This window comes from Oncorhynchus clarkii, chromosome 11, assembly GCF_045791955.1.
Source record: "Oncorhynchus clarkii lewisi isolate Uvic-CL-2024 chromosome 11, UVic_Ocla_1.0, whole genome shotgun sequence".
NCBI lineage: Eukaryota > Metazoa > Chordata > Actinopteri > Salmoniformes > Salmonidae > Oncorhynchus > Oncorhynchus clarkii.
This window is the reverse complement of record NC_092157.1, coordinates 6,252,295-6,276,253: the sequence shown is the minus strand read 5'-3', so window position 1 is coordinate 6,276,253 and position 23,959 is coordinate 6,252,295. Positions and strand designations below refer to the sequence as shown.

At 40.9% G+C, this 23,959-nt stretch overlaps 1 protein-coding gene across 1 annotated transcript; it reads right to left on the bottom strand.

Moving 5' to 3' along the window:
* Positions 1 to 991: 991 nt before the first annotated feature.
* Positions 992 to 19,499, bottom strand: LOC139420597 (phthioceranic/hydroxyphthioceranic acid synthase-like). The gene is made up of 6 exons (XM_071170787.1): positions 19,442 to 19,499; positions 18,753 to 18,906; positions 11,196 to 11,356; positions 7,058 to 7,264; positions 6,622 to 6,803; positions 992 to 6,523 (listed from the first exon to the last, which is right to left on the bottom strand). The coding sequence occupies exons 1-6, from the start codon at positions 19,497 to 19,499 to the stop codon at positions 992 to 994; spliced, it is 6,294 nt and encodes a 2,097-aa protein (XP_071026888.1).
* Between the last annotated feature and the right edge of the window lie 4,460 nt (positions 19,500 to 23,959).

The window sequence follows — 23,959 nt, the reverse complement described above, 5'->3', positions numbered from 1 at the left end:
AAAATGTTGCATAACACCTTTAACAAATATCATTACAGAAATATAAATCGTAATGTTTACACAAATATAGTTGCTTGGATCTTCGAAACATCAGGGAGAAATAGTAATGGAGTCTTTGGTCCACAGCATCTTTCTTTACCTGTGGGATTACTGACTAAAAACATACCTGGGCAGTCACTGCTTTTGATCCAAACTATGAGAGATTCCAGAGAATCATGTGTCTGATCAAGACATGTCTGGACCAATCTGTTTCAAACTCGGCCGTATTCCCTTCTGGATCAAAAATCAAAAGTCAGTTGTATCTGATTCATGATTAATCAGCGCTGGTGTACCAACTCCACAGTACTACATCGACCATGCTCCCCTGACCTTGAAACGCTAACTATAAACTGCAGACCATTCTACCAAGGGAATTTGAGACAATTGTGCTAACCGGTGTTTACATCCCACCGCAAGCTAACGCCAGCAATACCATCAGCTAACTAGCACATCACATTTCCACAGTGGAAAGATCTCACCCGACTCCAACGCAAAATGTGCTGCCGGTGATTTTAACCACTTCAACCTGTCCCACGAGTTACCTAACTATGAACAACTGGTGACATGCCCCACAAGAGAAGATACAATTCTAGATAACTGATACAGTTCAATCGGATTCTGCTTACCATGCATTCCCTAGAGCTCCCCTTTAAGAATCTGACCTTGCGATGCTGCACCTCATTCGTATAAACAAAAAAAAAACTCTAAATTATCAAACCAAAGTCCGAAACGGTTAAAATATGGTCCACAGATTCCGTTGAATCTCGGAATGGCTGTTTTGAATGTACAATTTGTACAAACTACCTCTTTCAGCCCCTCCCATCCAGGAAACTACCTCTTTCAGCCCCTCCCATCCAGGAAACTACCTCTTGTCTGATCAAACATGTAAATATGATTAGAAAATCCAATATCTACATGTTCATTTTCAATTATAAATGTTCAATTGGAATCTCTATAGTCTTGTCAACATGTCATCTGTCATGTCCTCTTTCTGATCATCATTCTCAGATTCACCCTCAGTACTCTCCATCAGCATTGATACCAATGTAGACAGTGTCCTATTGGGGTCCAGCAATGTAACCAGAGGCACATTCACACCCCTATCCTGAAAGATGAGGTTCTGCAGGGTCATAGCTAGCATTGAGTCGATGCCTAAGGCAGAGAGAGGAGAATCGTCATCTAACTCATGCTTGTCAACACCAATTGTTTGACTGAGTACAGACCTGATGTATTCACTTGGGGAAGATGACACAGAAGTATGTTCAGACTGTGACTTTTGGAATTTCAGTTTTTGCACTGCCTCATCCACTAATGCAGTCATACGCACGGTCAATGATGCATTTTGAGAGAGAACATTGCTCACCATGTTCTTGATGTGAAACCTACATACAACCTGTTGGGGTTTGTTTAGCAAGAGGCATTGTTCCAAACTCTCATGAATCTCTGTAACATCCATCACCATCAATCCCCTTGTCTCCAGAAACCTGTGTAAATGATCCTTGTTAAGCAGGAGACCAAGGTTCAAAGCTCCCCAGTTGATGGATTGCCCAGAAAGTCCAATATTCCGTCTATAGTGACAGAAGTAGTCCAGGAATGAATTAGCTGCTGCATAGTTTGTTTGTGAAGCATTGCCAAGGAAAGAAGAGATGGAAGAGTAGCACACAAAGTAGTCTAACTTGCAGTGTTTTGTGGCGTGGTGCAGATTCAGAGCTCCATTCACCTTGGGCTTTAGGACTTTCTCAAAGTGGGATTTGTCAAGGTTTTCAATCAATCCATCATGCAGGACGACTGCACTGTGAAACACCCCTTTGATTGGACAAGAGGGAAACTTCTGACCAATGAGACCAATCACTCTGAGCACATGCTCAGAGACAGAGACATCACATCCCATCCATACAATATGGGCACTCCATTGTCTCTCCAGAATGACTATCTCCTGCTGTATGTCTGGAGTGGGGCTACTTCTGGAGAGTATGACGATGTACTCTCCACCTTTCTGAGTAAGGAACTTCACTGTTTCAAACCCCAGCCCAGAGAGACCACCTGTGACAATGTACACAGACTTCTTCTGGAATAGCTGGGTTGGTTTAGGCAGCAACTGAATGTTGGACAGTGTGCCTTTGGAATCATCTTTACCCAGCGCCACAACAGACAGGGTCTTTGAGCTGAAGTACGACTCAACAGACAGGAAGTCAATGCTACCGGATGACATTCTCTGTAAGGTAGAGGTCTCTAGAGAAATTCCCAAATGCATGGACTTTAGCCAATTATAAATCTGTGGCCTCTTGGCAATGAGTGATCCCTTTTGTAAGATGCTGGACATCTGAAGAGTCTGGATGTGAACACTATCCTTAACATTCTGGAACACACTCTGTTCAAGCAAGCAGTGGGACTGGGATTCACAGACAATGACAACATGTCTGACATCAGGACAATTGCTGACTTCTGCCAACAGAGATTTATCAAATGGTGGAAGGAGGAGAATTGCATCAGCAAACATTCCACTGCACTGTGTCCCTACAATGGCATTCCATCTTGATTTGTTTGCTGTCTGGATTAGGACCTTCAGCAGACTAGAGTCAGGAACAGAGGAGATGATGCTCAACCTTCTCCGTTGTTTGATGGTAGGTAACAGTCTGTGCAGTATTTCCCATGCCAAAACAAAGTAGGACACACAAGGAGCCTCCTTCAGAAATGTGAGCCTCTTTGTTTTGTAGCATGCTGCTTCAGGAATCACAATCTTAGAAGATGCAGCAATGGGATAACATGATACTACGTCATCTCCCACTTTCAGTGTGTTCACATCTTTCCCTACAGCTGTGACAGTACCACTGAAGTCAAGAGCCAGAAGCTGGTGGTTCTGAGATGTGTGATTGTTCCAGTACATTGTCTGACTATAGTTCAGCTCAGAGACACTGACAGGATAGTAGTCTGAGGAATGAACGCCTATCTTACTGAGCTGAATCTTAACTGATTTCTTATGGATGTTTGTGTTGTCAACATCACAAGGAATGGCAGACAAGCTAGTCATTCTGCAGGGGTCATTTGTCTGAAAGATGCATGGCTCAGACATTGAGGAGAAAATGCTTCCCTCAGTGCTCTCAATGCTTCCAATGGGAGTATGTACAAAATCAGGTTTCAAAATCAGCCCACCTTTCACAACCAACTCTGGGTATCTTTTGCAAGGGTATGACTTTAAGACCTGAGACAGAGCTATGATGTCTTCTGTAGAGACAGAGTTGATGTCAATCAGCTGGAAGGAAAGCTTTTCCATTTCTGCAGCACACGATCTAGTCATGCCTGACAGGACAAAGCCTGCGCTGATGTGGTCCACCGTGTTCTCCGCCGACCGGTAGGTTATTACTCTGATGGAATTTGTAAATTGCATGGCCCTCAATGACAGGACAATTTTCCTGAGCATCTCACAGCAGCTTATCATACTCTCCAGAACATACTCAGTTCTCAGTGAAGTCACATCTTCCTGACCCCACACAAATAAGACTTCCTGGAAGTGTTTGTTGAGATCTGTGATATTAAGGCTTGCCAGGAGTGTAGGAAATCCATGGCTCAAGACCTCCTTAGATTGTGTGAAGGAGATGTATCTAGACTGTGAACTTAAGTGTGGTTGCATGGCTTTTGGAAGGCCTACCTGGTCGGAAAATACCAAGGCCTTTGGTGCCTCGCTGGAGGAGATGATATCCTCACAGACAACATTGAATTCATTGTGGAAGAAGTATTCTTCCACAACATGAGAGCGGCTCCCAAGATATTTAATCACCACATGCTTAAGCTCAACCAAAACTCTTCCCTCTTTGTCTGTAAAGCAACCACATACTTCATAGTGATCAACACCTTCATCAATTGCTTTCAGATACACAATCATTTCCTCTTGCAGAGGTTCAAACACTGTCAAGCTGCCTATTTTGACAGGAAACCTGGGCCTTGAAGAGACTCCATATGCTACTGTAACAGGAGCAAGTTGCATCAGGAAGTCTAACACTACGGGGTGAATGCAGTATTCATGCAACTGAGACAGCAATTCTTCTGGAACTGTGACAACTGAAAAAGCCTCCTTAAACTCTTTACCATAGTGTATATCCCCCGTGTTCTGGAAAACAGGGCCATACTGAAACCCACCCAGAGCAATTTCAGTGTAGAACTTTTCAGAACTCAACACTGAATTGCATCTTTTGTAGATAGAGCTTAGCGAAATGTTCTGTTCTTCAGCTAGCTGTCCTCGCTTGCACGTTATTGTGCCTGATGCATGGTTTGTGGAGGGAGAATATATCTTAAAATGGGTCTCATCCACTGCTGGTTCAAGTTGCACTTTCATCTCTGGTGCATTCTGTGTGAAAACATAGGGACTCTGAAAACTGATACTGACTTGCAGTGTGTTGAGTGGAACCTTTGGTTTGGCACTGGCCATGAAGGCAGCCAAACCCAACTCAGTATAGAAGGCACCGGGGATTATGGCAACACCATTGTGTTTATGCTCATGCAGGTAGGATACTGAGTCAGAAGACAGATCACAACTGAAGGTATTGCCATCGCTAGCTGTATGAGTTAGCACAGGATGATTACCTGATGTATGATGTACCTTTGATGCAGCCATGATAACATCTCTCCGAGTAGAATCAAACTGATACCTTGGGAAAGATGTTGGTGAAGCCTCACGGCCTCTGTAGAACTGATCCCAGTCTACCTGAACCCCCAACTCAAACAGTTTGGACACAGTATTCAGCATTGTCTCATGATCTTTATCTGGCTGCACTGAGGACAGAACTATGGTGTCATTTCCAAGAGTCTCCTGGATGTTTCTTTGTAGAGCCCTTCTAGGGCCAATCTCCACAAAGACTACATTCTTTTTCACTTTGGTTGCAGATCTCACTGCCTGTTCAAATGAAACTGTCTCTCGTATGTTCCTGGCCCAGTATTTGCCTGTGCTGAAGTCTGGCTGCTCTACCTCCTTTCCTGTTACTGTGGAGAACAATTCTGTCTCAACATCATTGACTTGTAAAGAGCCAATACTGTCCTCTAGTTGAGACAGGATGGGATCCATCATCTGGCTGTGGTATGCAGCAGGGACATCCAAAACACGGAGGAACAGATTCTTACTCTTGACTGAGCTGCTCAGCTTTCGATGGAGACTGTCTATAGCCTCTGCATCACCTGAGAGCGTGCAGGACTGTGGGCTGTTGAAGGCAGCCAAGGAAATCTTATTTGAGTAAGAGGGAAGGAGGTTCAAGACCTCTGACACAACCATGTTACTGACCACAAGCATTTTCCCTCCTGTGACCGTATTCTGCAGAGTACTGCGGAAATAAATCACCTTCACTGCATCCTCAAGGGACAACAGACCAGAACAGTGGGCAGCAGCAACCTCTCCTATAGAGTGGCCAAGAATGGCATCAGGTTTGATGCCCCAGTGCTTGAAGAGACTGGCTATGCCAACCTGAGTGGCAAAGAGGAGGGGCTGGACAACATCTGGGTTTGAAAGATCTTTACTCTCTGATGCACTCTCAAGTCTCTCTATGATACTCATGTTATTGAACTTCTGGAAAAGCTTCTCAATTTGGCTGATCTTCTCTCTGAACACAGGCTCATGTTTCAAGAGCTGCTGGCACATGCCTTGATAGGTGACACCGTTCCCACAGAAGACAAATACTAGCCTGGGATCTGAGTAAGACGGCGTGGTTACCTTTTTCATGGCAGATTTGAGTTGATCTTTAAGATCAGCCAGAGAGGGAGTTCTGAATGCTTTCCGATATCGATGTTTCAAGTGGCTTCTTCTACATGCAGATGTGTATGCAAGAGCTTCTAGATCACCTTTGTTGTCTCTGTCTATCTGTTGAATTGTGTCCTCCATCATCATACTCATAGACTTTTCAGAACTGGCAGAGAGGACAAAGAAATTGTGTGATTTCCTACCACTTTTTTGAGGAACATTTGACTGCTTGTGTTGTTTGACAATTGCATGTGCATTTGTTCCTCCAAAACCAAAATTGTTTATTCCTGCAACTCTTGCAATAGAATCTCTCCACTTTTCTGCTTTAGTAGGAATCTTTACATTTAAAGCTTTAGCATCTATACTGGCACTGTCCTCAGAGTAGAACAGTGAAGGGACAATGGTTTCATGTTTCATCATTAGGAGTACCTTGATTAGCCCTGCCACTCCAGCTGCAGATTCAGTGTGTCCAATGTTGCCTTTCACAGAGCCGATGAGGAGTGTCTCTGAACCTGGAGGTCTGGCTTTGGCAATGACTTTGGAGATGCTGCCTGCTTCTATGGGATCTCCCACTGGAGTTCCAGTCCCATGAGCCTCTATGTACTGGACCGATAACAGGTCAGACTCTGAATAGATTCCGCGCAGCAGCTCCTCTTGCTGGACCATGGATGGCTTGGTGATTGGAGTGACTGTGCGGCCATCTTGGTTTACAGCAGTGTTGCTTATGATGCCCCATACATGGTCATTCTCCTTGAGAGCCTGTGTAAAATATAAATCAGTGTGTGGTCTAAGGTAAAAAATATATATATATAAAAAAAAGGAGCAATTTTGTGACAGTGAAACAGAAAATAATTTACTTTTTTTAGTGGCTTCAGAAGAATAATCCCACAGCCCTCTCCTCTGCCATAGCCATCTGCTCTGCTGGAGAAAGGTTTGCTGGTGCCTTCAGGTGAAATCATCTTTGCTTTGCTGAGCGCAACAAAGGCTAGCGGCTGTATGATAGAATTGACGCCACCACAAAGAGCCATCTCGCAGTCACCTGAGAAGCGAAAGCATTACAGTATTCAAATTCGTCAGATGATATTTTGTGATGAGAGCCACCATGCTTTTACTTCTGCTTTGCTCTTCGGGGCACTTTGACAGAGCTGCGTAAAAAGGGCTTTGTAAAATAAATCGGATTTTAGATTTTTTTGTTGTTGTTGTTGTAGTGAATTCAGTCCGTGTTTAAGTTTACATTTTGACAAAATGTTGCATGGGTTGTAAAACGTAGGTAAATGTGATTACGTTACACACCTTGTCTTATGGCTTGACAAGCTAAATGAAGAGCCACAAGGGATGAAGAGCAGGCACAGTCAATGGAGAGTGAGGGTCCAGTGAAGTTGAAGATGTATGAGACTCTGTTGGCTGCTATACTCATAGAAAGTCCGGTACCCGTGCAGTGGTTGATTAAATTTGGGTTCATAAATGCAACAGATTGTTCATAATCTCTGTTCATGAGCCCTTGAATAAAAATAGGCACACGTTATTGAAAATAATACACAAATGACATTTTATGGTGTGTGGGCTTTCTTTCAATGGAGGACCAATGCAGTCAAAATTAAATGGGCAATAATACCAAAATGATTCACTAATAAACTGCCAATTCACTTACGTTACAATGTCTTTATAATGTCATTGTAGCAAGTATTGTAATTACTAATTGTTACACTCTACACAACATACTGTATTACTTACGATTGGTGTAAAGGCGAGGGTAAATGCTGTGAATACAGTATGTAAGTAATGACAATAGTTGCTGCACTGTACAGACAGGAACAATTACACAGTAATAAGGGCACTGTAATGCTACCAGGTTATTCTTCTATTTTATATGCAATATAAAACCAGTATTCATATTTAGTATCTAGGTTGTTTGTGATATCTTTTTTTTTAGGTTGTTTGTGACATTTTTGAGGTATCTTTCTTTTTTAGGTTGACGTGGCAAAGCGATCATAAACATCTTGGAGGTGTAGGTCATCTAAAAGATTGTGTGTTGGCATGATGCTCTGGTCATAATCTCCCACTCATTTTTTTTACCTGGGTGGTCTGTATCCAATCGCAATCAAGTGTCATCACCCATGTGTCGTCACAATAACAATGCAGTGTCTTAGGGACCTGTTCAATAATTACTGGGAGGGGACTCAATATTAGGAAGGTTGGAACCCCCCTCTCGCCCAGTGCAGAGTGTACAAAACATTGAGAACACCTTCCTAATATTGAGCTGCACCCCCTTTTTCCCTAGGAACAGTTAAATGTTCCCTTTATCTATTTCCGTTGCCAGAGCCTGACCCCCTTGCTTTACTAGACACCAGACATTTGCAGATGCTCCCAATCATTTCAATAAAACCTTGGCAAAAGCAGTGCTGCACCTCTTAAAGATGCACTATGCGGAAATCGCTCTGCCATTTTCCTGGTTGCTAACGTTCTAATTCGCCTAATTTCAGTTTGTGACAAAACCAGCAAGTATAGGGTAGAGAATCATTGTACCATCTAAACCCACTTTAAAAAACGGCAATATGTCACTTTTTTGGGGACCACCGAATTCACATAGTAGTGTGAGTTATAGATCTGTCATTCTAATTGAAAGCAAGTCTAAGAAACGGTAGATCTGTTCTATGTGGGCTATTTCTGTGCTTCATGTTATGATGTTTCGGTTTTTCGTCTTTTTCTTTTGGTTTTATACACCAGCTTCAAAACAGCTGAAAATATAATATTTTTGGTTATGGAAAAGATATGTCACAGCGGGTTAGATTGTACAATGATTCTCTACACTATACTTGTCACATAAACTTAAATTAGGTGAACTATTATAATTTCAGCAACCAGGAAATGGTGGAGCGATATCACAATACTGCAACTTTATGAGGCTTATGCTGCTCAGCATGTAAATGATGTTCTGTCGGGTTCCATTTTCTACATTTCAACACATAGTTTATGCCCAAGAACACTTGATAAACCGGCTAGTGCTCACGCTGGCTAAACGTTATGCTGTATGTAGCAAATAAAAAACCTAGCTCCCTACTATAGAAAGCGCTGTGCAGGGCTGTAGTCATGGAGCTAATTACACATTCAGGAGCCAGGGACAGCGGAATGAAAGGGGGTGCAGGACCTCCTATGAGCGCACACCATTTCCTTTTAATTAATACTAAAGACATGTCATTTAAGTTTATCTGTAAACATTTTTGGGCTTATTACCTTTCAATGTGATATTAAAACAACCAGGCATGATGTTTCTTTATCTGATTGTTAAACAAATCACTTGCAGAAAGTAGGCTCCCTGCACATGTTTAATACAGTTTCTAAACAGTGCATTGTGCACCCGCCATTCATCTTAAAACACCAAACGGGTTATGACACTAGACGATTGTCATTAGGCGTAGTGTAGACTGAATTGATTGATGCTTCCATTGCTGTCACGGTCCCGGGTGGTCTTCACTGTCTACTCAGGCTACTTCCATCCTTATTTTAGAACATTTTCTGCATACAACTTCAGACATTTTATGGGCTATTTGTTAGCCAATTTGCAGCTTCTCTTCTGTCATTAGGCCGACTTGTTGCCCTAGTAGAATTACCAGAAGAATGTCATAAATAAATAGAATGAATGCATCAATAATAAGTCTAACCTAGTTGACATCGGCAAAGGTTTTCTCTTCCATTTCTGATTGGGCAAAGGTTTCCTCTTCCATTTCTGATTGGGCAAAGGTTCTCTCTTCCATTTCTGATTGGGTAAATTGTTCTCTCTTCCATTTCTGATTGGGTAAAGGTTCTCTCTTCCATTTCTGATTGGGCAAAGGTTCTCTCTTCCATTTCTGATTGGGCAAAGGTTCTCTCTTCCATTTCTGATTGGGCAAAGGTTCTCTCTTCCATTTCTGATTGGGCAAAGGTTCTCTCTTCCATTTCTGATTGGGCAAAGGTTCTCTCTTCCATTTCTGATTGGGCAAAGGTTCTCTCTTCCATTTCTGATTGGGTAAAGGTTCTCTCTTCCATTTCTGATTGGGCAAAGGTTCTCTCTTCCATTTCTGATTGGGCAAAGGTTCTCTCTTCCATTTCTGATTGGGTAAAGGTTCTCTCTTCCATTTCTGATTGGGCAAAGGTTCTCTCTTCCATTTCTGATTGGGTAAAGGTTCTCTCTTCAATTTCTGCTCTCAGAGCAAGGACTTGTAGGGTACGGGGAGAAAATAGCAATAACACTAAAACAGTGGATTTTTCCTGCAAAATGTCCAAAGAACATCAGTTTGACCAGTTTCAAGGAAACGGAAAGCTGTGAAAAACGGTCCAATATGAATCTGATAAGATTTCAGTTCGTCTCCGATGCATATTTCATGTGGTTGAAATAGCCTACTGTCAGCTTTTATGTCGCTGACAAAGACAGCATGTTTGCACAGTCCCTAACCGTGCATTCCTATTATCTCAAGATGCTGAAAGAAATCATATATATGAGACAAAATTAATATTTGATGTTTAATTTTACTGCAAGACATACTATTATATTAGGGCACATGTGTGAGTTATAGTCCTACAGCCAGTGTCCATGTTTCAGTTACTAGGCAAAAACGTGATGTATTTCTAGTTCAGAGGAGCAGGGAAACACTTCCGCCCTCTCTGCCAAAAGCTGTATTTTAAAGAAAAGGAGACCAAAGGGCCACTACGATGGAGAATCGATTGCATATATTTGTTTAAGGCATTTTCTTTGATCAAATTAGGTAAAACTGGTTGAAGGGATGGCCAAATCTTGTGGCAGTAGAGGGAGTTTCTGGTATTCTGGGGTAGTTTGTGTCACACCCTGACCATAGTTTGCTTTGTATGTTTCTATGTTTTGTTTGGTCAGGGTGTGATCTGAGTGGGCATTCTATGTTGGATGTCTAGTTTGTCTGTTTCTGTGTTTGGGCCTGATATGGTTCTCAATCAGAGGCAGGTGTTAGTCATTTGTCTCTGATTGGGAGCCATATTTAGGTAGCCTGTTTTGTGTTGGGTTTTGTGGGTGATTGTTCCTGTCTTTGTGTTTGTTACACCAGATAGGGCTGTTTTTGGTTTTTTCCACATTTCTTGTTTTGTATATTGTTCATTCATTGTTCAACCTTAACAGTTTGGGGTTGCTTGGAGTCTTTTGTTGTCATTAGAGGTATTTTGGGATGGTCTGGGTTATTTTGGACTAGCTGTTTGGGGTAGTTGGGGGTCATTTGTGCGTGGTTTTCGTAATTATTAGGGCCCAACATTTCTGTGGTCCAAATCATCTTTGCATTCACATTACAGTCTTTAGCGAGAAACCGGGATAATTTGACAAAATTGAAAAATCATTGAACACACTTCTGAACAAGCCATACCATAAGTTCCTTTTATGGGACACTGGGTGTGAAAACACCCTAAAATAACACATTGTTATCCACCTTACCTATAAATACTCCTGTCTTGGTCCCACTGGCCTTCTCCATTGGCATCCCAGCATTCTCCAGAGACCTGTATGCACACTGAAGAAGGAGTTTTTGCTGGGGGTCCATTTGTTCCACTTCTGTTTCAGTGATGCCAAAGAATTTGTGATCAAACTCATTAAACCTGCAAAATGATAAATAATTCAAAAGGGAACTCCGAACAAAAAACTGTCAGCGATGTTGTACCTCACACTCTTAGAAAAAAGGGTTCTAAAAGGGTTATTCAACTGTCCCCATAGGAGAACCCTTTTAGGTTCCATGTAAAAAATGAAAACATTTGTGGAAAAGGGTTCTACATGGAACCAAAAATAATCGTTCAAGGGGTTCTCAAATGGGTACAACTAAAGAACCGTTTAAGGTTCTAGATGGCACCTTTTTCTCTAGGAGTGTACCTGAGGTATTGTGTATTTCAGTAAACAGAGGACATAACTGTTGGGTTCTGAGAATCTGAAATATACTTATTCATGTTACTGAGGGAGAGAGGGTAATGTATAACGTTTACATTATATCAGGTAGTAACACTGAGAATTAGAACATAACATACCAAAGATTAACAGTCAGACTGAAAATGACCTTTTCTTAAATCTGTGTGATCGCAAAGCAAACGGCAATATTGCACCCCCAAAAATATTTTTGACAGATTTAATCAAGTTAATTAGTTGAGTACGGAATTGATGACTAGTGAAAAGTGCCCTCTGTGAGAGAAATATCGAATATACAGTGCCTTGCGAAAGTATTCGGCCCCCTTGAACTTTGCGACCTTTTGCCACATTTCAGGCTTCAAACATAAAGATATAAAACTGTATTTTTTTGTGAAGAATCAACAACAAGTGGGACACAATCATGAAGTGGAACGACATTTATTGGATATTTCAAACTTTTTTAACAAATCAAAAACTGAAAAATTGGGCGTGCAAAATTATTCAGCCCCCTTAAGTTAATACTTTGTAGCGCCACCTTTTGCTGCGATTACAGATGTAAGTCGCTTGGGGTATGTCTCTATCAGTTTTGCACATCGAGAGACTGAATTTTTTTCCCATTCCTCCTTGCAAAACAGCTCGAGCTCAGTGAGGTTGGATGGAGAGCATTTGTGAACAGCAGTTTTCAGTTCTTTCCACAGATTCTCGATTGGATTCAGGTCTGGACTTTGACTTGGCCATTCTAACACCTGTATATGTTTATTTTTGAACCATTCCATTGTAGATTTTGCTTTATGTTTTGGATCATTGTCTTGTTGGAAGACAAATCTCCGTCCCAGTCTCAGGTCTTTTGCAGACTCCATCAGGTTTTCTTCCAGAATGGTCCTGTATTTGGCTCCATCCATCTTCCCATCAATTTTAACCATCTTCCCTGTCCCTGCTGAAGAAAAGCAGGCCCAAACCATGATGCTGCCACCACCATGTTTGACAGTGGGGATGGTGTGTTCAGCTGTGTTGCTTTTACGCCAAACATAACGTTTTGCAAAGCCGCCAAAAAGTTCAATTTTGGTTTCATCTGACCAGAGCACCTTCTTCCACATGTTTGGTGTGTCTCCCAGGTGGCTTGTGGCAAACTTTAAACGACACTTTTTATGGATATCTTTAAGAAATGGCTTTCTTCTTTGCCACTCTTCCATAAAGGCCAGATTTGTGCAATATACGACTGATTGTTGTCCTATGGACAGAGTCTCCCACCTCAGCTGTAGATCTCTGCAGTTCATCCAGAGTGATCATGGGCCTCTTGGCTGCATCTCTGATCAGTCTTCTCCTTGTATGAGCTGAAAGTTTAGAGGGACGGCCAGGTCTTGGTAGATTTGCAGTGGTCTGATACTCCTTCCATTTCAATATTATCGCTTGCACAGTGCTCCTTGGGATGTTTAAAGCTTGGGAAATCTTTTTGTATCCAAATCCGGCTTTAAACTTCTTCACAACAGTATCTCGGACCTGCCTGGTGTGTTCCTTGTTCTTCATGATGCTCTCTGCGCTTTTAACGGACCTCTGAGACTATCACAGTGCAGGTGCATTTATACGGAGACTTTATTACACACAGGTGGATTGTATTTATCATCATTAGTCATTTAGGTCAACATTGGATCATTCAGAGATCCTCACTGAACATCTGGAGAGAGTTTGCTGCACTGAAAGTAAAGGGGCTGAATAATTTTGCACGCCCAATTTTTCAGTTTTTGATTTGTTAAAAAAGTTTGAAATATCCAATAAATGTCGTTCCACTTCATGATTGTGTCCCACTTGTTGTTGATTCTTCACAAAAAAATACAGTTTTATATCTTTATGTTTGAAGCCTGAAATGTGGCAAAAGGTCGCAAAGTTCAAGGGGGCCGAATACTTTCGCAAGGCACTGTATCTTCTTATCATGTATAGAATCAGAGATGGCTTTATGAAAAATGGTTGAAGTCAGAGTGCAGTCTAACTGGCTGTTCAGTGTAACTATAATATAATATATATATATATATATGTTGCAAATACTGAGGCCAAAATATATTTTTTACTTCAGTAAAACTATAGTACAACTGCAGTTATTATGCAAATACAGCGTCCAAAATGCCACATTCAACTGCAGTTACGAAACCTCAGTCTTTTTTTTGTAAGGGTAAACCCTTAGGTAGTAGGCTGACCGGTAATGACAGCATGCATTTAGACCCATTTTTTTTATTTTATGTTTTACCTTTATTTTACTAGGCAAGTCAGTTAAGAACAAATTCTTATGTTCAATGACGGCCTAGTAACAGTGGGTTAACTGCCTGTTCAGGGGCAGAACGACAGATTTGTACCTTGTCAGCTCGGGGGTTTGAACTTGCAACCTTCACGGTTACTAGTCCAACGCTCTAACCACTAGGCTACTCTGCAATCTGGGATCTGATAATCTGTTCAATGCTCATTTAAATTCTTGATTTTTGAAGAAAATGAGGTATAACTTTCCACACCCTATTATAAATCACACGCAAACAGTTTTTTTTACTGAATTGTTTACAAACAAGAACATAAACAAACAATTTATTGTACTGCATCTATTTTCAAATATTTTTTTCAATGATTTCATAGCCCTTTACACTCGTACCCGTATACAGGTTGAAAGTGGCAGATTTGAACGCTGATAGTCGCCTAAATTGGAACGCAGCGTCAGTACAGTAGCCTCTGCTGGGTTGTTAATAACAGGATATTACAATTTTAGGGGAAATGGAAGAGAAAGCCTGTGATGTGACCTCTGCTTTCAGAAGTTAACAAGACGACACTCCATCTTAACTCCTCCTCCACATTTACTGGATTGGTTGAACAGTGCAGAAGAGAACCATTCCATCTTAACTCCACCTCCACATTTACTGGATTGGTTGAACAGTGCAGAAGAGAACCATTCCATCTTAACTCCTCCTCCACATTTACTGGATTGGTTGAACAGTGCAGAAGAGAACCATTCCATCTTAACTCCTCCTCCACATTTACTGGATTGGTTGAACAGTGCAGAAGAGAACCATTCCATCTTAACTCCTCCTCCACATTTACTGGATTGGTTGAACAGTACAGAAGAGAACCATTCCATCTTAACTCCTCCTCCACATTTACTGGATTGGTTGAACAGTGCAGAAGAGAACCATTCCATCTTAACTCCTCCTCCACATTTACTGGATTGGTTGAACAGTGCAGAAGAGAACCATTCCATCTTAACTCCTCCTCCACATGTACTGGATTGGTTGAACAGTGCAGAAGAGAACCATTCCATCTTAACTCCTCCTCCACATTTACTGGATTGGTTGAACAGTGCAGAAGAGAACCATTCCATCTTAACTCCTCCTCCACATTTACTGGATTGGTTGAACAGTGCAGAAGAGAACCATTCCATCTTAACTCCACCTCCACATTTACTGGATTGGTTGAACAGTGCAGAAGAGAACCATTCCATCTTAACTCCTCCTCCACATTTACTGGATTGGTTGAACAGTGCAGAAGAGAACCATTCCATCTTAACTCCTCCTCCACATTTACTGGATTGGTTGAACAGTGCAGAAGAGAACCATTCCATCTTAACTCCTCCTCCACATTTACTGGATTGGTTGAACAGTGCAGAAGAGAACCATTCCATCTTAACTCCTCCTCCACATTTACTGGATTGGTTGAACAGTGCAGAAGAGAACCATTCCATCTTAACTCCTCCTCCACATTTACTGGATTGGTTGAACAGTGCAGAAGAGAACCATTCCATCTTAACTCCTCCTCCACATTTACTGGATTGGTTGAACAGTGCAGAAGAGAACCATTCCATCTTAACTCCACCTCCACATTTACTGGATTGGTTGAACAGTGCAGAAGAGAACCATTCCATCTTAACTCCACCTCCACATTTACTGGATTGGTTGAACAGTGCAGAAGAGAACCTCCCCCTGACAGTTTGTTTTATTCTCGTTAAGTCCAGAATGGGGGTGATCTAGTTTCAGGCGTTTCGTTATGCCTGCTACGTTAGTTTACTGTACAGTAACATGCTATACATGACGTCAGAGCTCAGGCTCTGCACTTCACAGCTCTCTATGGGTTTTGACTGACAGCCGTTCTGAAGTTTAGCACCACACTCGACAAGATGTGCCCCCATCCCTTCCGCTAATTGGGCAAATTTGGCAACTTTTTTGTTGTCTGAGTGACATAAATGCTGTAAATTACAAGGACCCAATGTATTTTGAAAGATAAGACGCTGAGGACTAAAAAGAAATACCTCGTTGTCATGCAAGCAAGCCAAACACTAGTGAGTCCAAATGTGCATTTCCGTATCATGAAACTGTAATATACAGAGTCAACGTTTATAATCACTATGTTTGATGTAGTTACAAGATGACATGACATTATACCCTGGGTTGTCCTGAACAGAATGAGCCTGTGTTTGTTGTATTGTGAAGAAGATTTGCGCGGATCAGGCATCTGAATGCCTTCATGACTCAATTCTACTCGCATCAAAATTACAATCTGCATCTCTGAATTACCTTGTGAAAGCAAAATGCTGTAAGATGTTTGAAAAAGAGCGGCAAGATGTGGTGGTTTCCGATAGAGGTGCTGGTTCAGATCTAGGTGCAACTGTCTCGGGAATTCACACTTTATAGCCACCCTCAAGAAAGGCACACACACAGCAAACAGGAAGTGGACTAGGTGGAAGTGTTGTAGTGATAGAGTTAGAGGTTGTATGTTCAGTGATGCAACGGCACACAGGTAGGATGTCCCGGGTGGAGGATTGTCCAGGAAGAAAGTTCCAGATGATTTGTTGATGTGGGGTTTGAAGAGCCTGTGCTCAATCTGGGCTCTAAAATGTAACTAAAGAGTTCAGAGATTGTGTTGGGTATTTTCCTGCCACTGATGAGCTGGCCAGGTCACATGGCACAGGTCAGGAGAGCGTTAACCCTAGCAGCAGAGTTTCCAAGGGCAGAGGTGTGAAACCGGGGGATGGTAACCTGGGCTGGAGAGTGTCTCTCTAAAGTTTGTGCCTCTGTGTCTCAGAACCAAAGAGAGGGTTTGAGAGAGGTTTTTAACAAGCATATTTTATCATTTAGCTCGTCCTGTTGGCAATAGAACAAGCTTTCAAATTATGGCCACCTGACCCAGATTGCAATTGATAATGGACCGTTTTTGGATTGCGTAAAACAACAGTAATCGTGTAAAAGCAGGGGATGCAGGGCAGTGTTCCAAACAAACCAACTTCAAGTGTACTTGCTCTAGTTCCACAAAACAAAAAAAGAATAGTTGAAGACTCTTCTTTGAGTCATAAAAGTGCATTGAAATGACTTAGGAACTATGTACACGTTGGAGAGGTGCATGGCCACTTGGAAACACTAGTTAGACATTTCACTCAAACCCTTGTCATTAAAAAAAAGAAGCTATACAGTGCCTTCAGCAAGTATTCACAACTCTTGACTTTTTCCATATTTTTTTTGTGATACATCTGAATTTAAAATTGATTCAATTGAGATTTTGCGTCACTGGTCTACACCAGGGGAGGCTGGTGGGAGGAGATATAGGAGGACTAATTGGAATAGCTGGAATGGCAAAACAAAATGGAACAATGTCAAACATATGGAAACCACATGTTTGACTCCATTCCATTTATTCCATTCCAGCTGTTACAATGAGCCCGTTCTCCTATAGCTCCTCCCACCAGCCTTCTCTGTAATATATTACACACAATAACCCATCATGTCAAAGTGGAATTATGTTTTTAGAAATGTCTTGAGACTTTTATTTCCCTCACCAACATTAACTATTTGGGGTATGTACATACGGTCACTGTGGGGACGACGTCATCGATGCACTTATTGATGAAGCCAATGACTGATGCAAAGCCTGCTGCCAGTGACTGGAACGAATTGCATAAATCGCTGAAGTTGGAGACTTTTATTTCCCTCACCAACATTAAACATCAACTATCTGAGCAGCTAACTGATTACTGCAGCTGTACATAGTCCATCTGTAAATAGCCCACCCAATTTGACCTACCTCATCCCCATACTGTTTTTATTTGATTTATTTTCCTGCTCTTTTGCACACCAGTATCTCTACCTGCACATGTTCTTCTGATCATTTATCACTCCAGTGTCAATCTGCTAAATTGTAATTATTCGCTCTTATGGCCTATTTATTGCCTTACCTCCTCCTGCCTTTTGCACACAATGTATATAGATAATTTTTTTCTACTATGTTATTGACTTGTTTATTGTTTATTGTTTACTCCATGTGTAACTCTGTGTTGTTGTCTGTTCACACTGCTATGCTTTATATTGGCCAGGTCGCAGTTGCAAATGAGAACTTGTTCTCAACTAGCCAACCTGGTTATATAAAGGTGAAATAAATCAAATTAAAAATTCAAGCACTTTGTTATGCCTAAATAAGTTCAGGAGTAAAAATGTGCCTAATTCACATAATAAGTTGCATGGACTCTGTGAGCAATGATAGTGTTTAACATGATTTTTTACTGACTACCTCATCTCTGTACCCCACGCATACAATTATCTGTATGGTCCCTCAAGCAGGGAATTTCAAACACAGATTGAAAACACAAAGACCAGGGAGGTTCTCCAATGCCTCGCAAAGAAGGGCACCTATTGGTAGATGGGTAAAAAAAAATCTGACATTGAATAGTCACACCCTGATCTGTTTCACCTCTCTTGTGCTCGTCTCCACCCCCCTACCAGGTGTCTCCCATTGTTCCCTATGATCTGCTGTGTATTTATACATTTTCTGTTTGTCTGTTGCCAGTTCGTCTTGTCAGGTCGCACCAGGGTGTTTTCCGTTTTCCACCAAAAACGTGGTGAACATCCTCTTCTAGACCCAAGGTTAACATCATGTTTTAATGTTCCTAGAACAATCTCAGAATGTCAGTGCAATAATATCTTGCTGAAACCTTTAAAGGGAACTAATGTGAATGTTGCCTAATTTCCATAGAACGTCCCCTGTTTGCTAGAATTAGTTCTATTTGCAAGAGGAATTGTAACATAGAGTTTATAGATTTTCCATTTATTTTATTGTAAGGCAAATGGGAGTGATACATACCCATCCATGAGTGCAGCCTTAGCTGTGCGTGATTTTCCAACTTTGTTGTCATTGGGGTCATACCAGTGGGAAGAGACAAACCTTTCATCGGGAATCTGTAAAGCACAGTTCTTCCCCTCCAACAGAACCTTCCAGAAATTGTCAAGCCCCTCTCCTGTATAGAAATAATTATATATATATTTTTACGACAGTTTAAAAATGTAGATTATGGCATTATTTTGTCATCATTATTAGGGGTCCAAGCAGTGCAGCAAACAATTGTTTTTGTTACTGTTAAAGTAGAGCGTTTCTTGTTTACAATGAGGTATAACTATGAAATGTAAACATTTGAACATCTTGGCCATGTTCTGTTATAATCTCCACCCAGCACAGCCAGAAGAGGACTGGCCACCCCACATAGCCTGGTTCCTCTCTAGGTTTCTTCCTAGGTTTTGGCCTTTCTAGGTAGTTTTTCCTAGCCACCGTGCTTCTACACCTGCATGGCTTGCTGTTTGGGGTTTTAGGCTGGGTTTCTCTGTACAGCACTTTGAGATATCAGCTGATGTACGAAGGGCTATATAAATACATTTGATTTGATTTTTTAAAATTTGATTTGAAAGGGTGATGAAACTTAAGGTAGTGCACCAGACAAGATTTGCCACCACAGGAAATGTTAACTATTAAAAAAATAAAAAAATAAAAAAAATTACCTCCTGGGAAATTACAGCCAATGCCGACAACAGCAATGTCCTCCTCGGCATCTCCCATCATGAATCCACTGTCCGAAACTTCTAGAGCACGAATGACATGAATGTAAGATGAACAAATATTACATTTTTAAATTAAACTGAATCAAGGAAAATGTGTTTGATCAAAATACAATGTTTGTGATATTCCACTTGATTTTAGGAGTTTGAACTGAAGATAAAATCACAGGTTTCAAATTGCATTAACTCTATCAATATCAGTTAAAGGCAACACAAACGTACCTCATGAGTCTTGAACCTTCATTTGACAATGCAGTTGAAGTTCACAGTGTAGCTTTTTATATTGTCTCTTTTGCCCTCCCCAAAACATGAATCATTGACTATCTACGTGACCGTGTAAATATACAGAACGTTTGTCCTTAAATTTGATTACTGCACCTTGTATATTATGGACAAAGTTCTGTGCTATCAAAAAATAAATATGTGTCCAATATATATATATATAAAGAACCAGGCAAAAGTTTGGACACACCTATTCATTCAAAGGTTTTTCTTTATTTTTTTTTACTATTTTCTACACTGTATGATAATAGTGAAGACATCAACAAATATGAAATAACACATATGGAATCATGTATTAATCAAAAAAGTGTTAAACAAATCCAAATATATTTTGATGACAGCTTTGCCAACTCTTGGCATTCTCTCAACCAGCTTCACCTGGAATGGGGTATTCACCTCCATGAAGAATAATTTGTAAATTGTAAGTTGGGGGGGGTATTATGCAAGGTAGACCGTGTGAAGAGTTCTAGGAAAATATTGTCCTGCAAGATAAGCAGTAAATCATTATTAAAAAATCACATGTAATTAAACTTCACTTGTTGCGTGTAATTTAGCCCAAACAACTACCTCTTTCCCTACTGTATTTAATTAATTTATTTATTTTGCTCCTTTGCACCCCATTATTTTTATTTCTACTTTGCACATTCTTCCATTGCAAATCTACCATTTCAGTGTTTTACTTGCTATATTGTATTTACTTTGCCACCATGGCCTTTTTTTGCCTTTACCTCCCTTCTCTCACCTCATTTGCTCACATCGTATATAGACTTGTTTGTACTGTATTATTGACTGTATGTTTGTTTTATTCCGTGTGTAACTCTGTGTCGTTGTATCTGTCGAACTGCTTTGCTTTATCTTGGCCAGGTCGCAATTGTAAATGAGAACTTGTTCTCAACTAGACTACCTGGTTAAATAAGGGTGAAATAAAATAAATGTTTTAGAGGTATATTTATTCATAAATTTCCACTTAACAAATACAATATGTCAGGAAAGAAATACATAATTGAATTTGAACACATACAAATATGAGGTCGAAGAAAATGCAAATATGCATAAACTTCATACATATCAAAAGTTATTGTTTGGTAGTCTGACAAGCAAAGTTATTGTTTGGTAGTCTGACAAGCAAAGTTATTGTTTAGTAGTCTGACAAGCAAAGTTATTGTTTAGTAGTCTGACAAGCAAAGTTATTGTTTGGTAGTCTGACAAGCAAAGTTATTGTGCAGTTCAATATTATGTTTCAGAGACAAAGGAATATTCCAAAACTTGTAAGGAAGTGATAAATACCACACTACTTCCTTATTGTCATCATTTGGTTACATATTGTGAAGCATGTTTTAGGGGCTGCACAATGATGAGAACTTCCTTGTCTCCGAGGGGCAGTTTGATAAATGATTGACTTGGCTGGCCTTGACTTTGATTACACAACATGATTGATAACAAAACAAACCACCTTAAAAAATCGACACCAGAGTACCACGGTTTGCCTTAAACTCATGAAGCCTTGAAGTTATAATGTTCAAGAATCAACGGGTAAATATCATTCATTTATTAAAGTCCAAAAATGACCCCTTTACATGTAACAATATAACTTTAAATTGAATGTAAGGATGTAATAATACAGATTTTATCCAAAGCGACTTAGCGTGTATACATTTTACATATGGGGCGGCAGGGTAGCCTAGTGGTTAGAGCGTTGGACTAGTAACCGAAAGGTTGCAAGTTCAAACCCCTGAGCTGACAAAGTACAAATCTGTCGTTCTGCCCCTGAACAGGCAGTTAACCCACTGTTCCTAGGCTGTCATTGAAAAGAAGAATGTGTTCTTAACTGACTTGCCTAGTTAAATAAAGGTTAAAAAAATAAAAAATAATAATAAACATACAGGTGGCCCTGGGAATTGAGCCCATAACCCTGGTGGTCCAAGCACCACCCTCTACCAACTGTGCTACAGTGGACCACGTGTGCATGATTAGTTCAATGTTAAGACACACCTTCCATTTGAACATAAAATTACTTGTTTGAAGTGAAGATTTTATGAACTGATCATAAACACCATGTCACGTTCTGACCTTTATTTTCCTTTGTTTTGTCTTTGTTTAGTATGGTCAGGGCGTGAGTTGGGGTGGGCCGTCTATGTTTTGTGTTTCTATGTTTGGTTTCTGTTTCGGCCAGGTATGGTTCTCAATCAGAGGCATGTGTCATTAGTTGTCTCTAATTGAGAATCATACTTAGAACTTAGAACTTAGAATCATACTCAGTGCACTGTTGGTTTGTGGGTGTTTGTTTCCGTGTCTGTCACCTCACGGGACTGTTTCGGTTTGGTTTTCATTCATGTTCACATTTATTGTTTTGTAGTTCTTAGTGTTCAGTTTATGTTTTATAATAAACGACATGGACACTTACCACTTCAGATGAAGAGGAGGAAATCTGCCATTACACACCATATAATCCAATTTTAGAAAGTTATAGGGCCTTTTGCAACCATAGCTGGCCACTACATTATCGCCAGTTGATCTCTGGTTTTTATTTATTTTTTTATTTATTTCACCTTTATTTAACCAGGTAGGCTAGCTGAGAACACCTTTATTTAACCAGGTAGGCTAGTTGAGAACACCTTTATTTAACCAGGTAGGCTAGTTGAGAACACCTTTATTTAACCAGGTAGGCCAGTTGAGAACAAGTTCTTATTTACAACTGCGACCTGGCCAAGAATAAAGCAAAGCGGTTTGACACAAACAACAACACAGAGTTACACATGGAATAAACAATAAACAAGTCAATAACACAAACAAGTCCATGACACAGTAGAAAAAAATAAAGTCTATATACAGTGTGTGCAAAAGGCATGAGGAGGTAAGACAATAAATAATTACAATAATAATTACAATTTAGCAGATTAACACTGGAGTGATAAATGATCAGATGGTCATGTACAGGTATGTACATGTATATTGGTGTGCAAAAGAGCAGAAAAGTAAATAAAATAAAAACAGTATGGGGATGAGGTAGGTAGATTGGGTGGGCTATTTACAGATGGACTATGTACAGCTGCAGTAATCAGTTAGCTGCTCAGATAGTTGATGTTTAATGTTGGTGAGGGAAATAAAAGTCGAACTTCAGCGATTTATGCAATTCGTTCCAGTCACTGGCAGCAGAGAACTGGAAGGAAAGGTGGCCAAATGAGGTGTTGGCTTTGCATCAGTCATTGGCTTCATCAATAAGTGCATCGATGACGTCGTCCCCACAGTGACCGTACGTACATACCCCAACTAGAAGCCATGGATTACAGGCAGCATCCGCACTGAGCTAAAGACCAGAGCTGCCATTTTCAAAGAGCGGTACTCTAACCTGGAAGATTATAACAAATCCCGCTATGCCCTCCGACAAACCATCAAACAGGCATAGCATCAATACGTACTACACCGTCTCTGATACTCGCCGGATGTGGCAGGGCCTGCAAACAATTACAGACTACAAAGGGAAGCACAGCCAAGAGCTGCCCAGTGACACAAGCCTACCAGACGGGCTAAACTACTTCTATGCCCGCTTCGAGCCAAATAACACTGAAACTTGCATGAGAGCACCAGCTGTTCTGGAAGACTGTGTGATCACTCTGTCCACAGCCGATGTGAGTAAGACCTTAAAACAGGTCAACATTCACAAGGTTGCAGGGCCAGACGGATTACCAGGACGTGTACTGGGAGCATGCGCTGACCAACTGGCAAGTGTCTTCACTGACATTTTCAACCTCTCCCTGTCTGAGTCTGTAATACAAATATGTTTCAAGCAGACCGCCATAATGCCTGTGCCCAAGAACACTAAGGTAACCGGGCCTAAACGACTACCGACCCGTAGCACTCACATCTGTAGCCATGAAGTGCTTTGAAAGGCTGGCCATGGCTCACATCAACACCATCATCACAGAAACCCTAGACCAAAACAAAGGTCATATGGTTTGGTAAGAAGAATGCCCCACTCCCCACATGTGTGATTAATACTTCCTGAGGGTTTAGAGCTTGAGGTAGTCACCTCATACAAGTACTTGGGAGGATGGCTAGATGGTACACTGTCCTTCTCTCAGCACATATCAAAGCTGCAGGCTAAAGTTAAATATAGACTTGGTTTCCTCTATCATAATCACTCCTCTTTCACCCCAGCTCCGAAACTAACCCTGATTC

Excerpts from the sequence above, each read along its gene's own strand:
- LOC139420597 (XM_071170787.1), bottom strand. The coding sequence starts at position 19,499 with ATGGGAGATGCCGAGGAGGACATTGCTGTTGTCGGCATTGGCTGTAAT. Across the intron at positions 7,265-11,195 it reads CAAGACAGGAGTATTTATAG|GGCTCATGAACAGAGATTAT; the intron begins GTAAGGTGGATA and ends TTTTTATTCAAG. Across the intron at positions 6,524-6,621 it reads TTCTGAAGCCACTAAAAAAA|GCTCTCAAGGAGAATGACCA; the intron begins GTAAATTATTTT and ends TATTTTACACAG.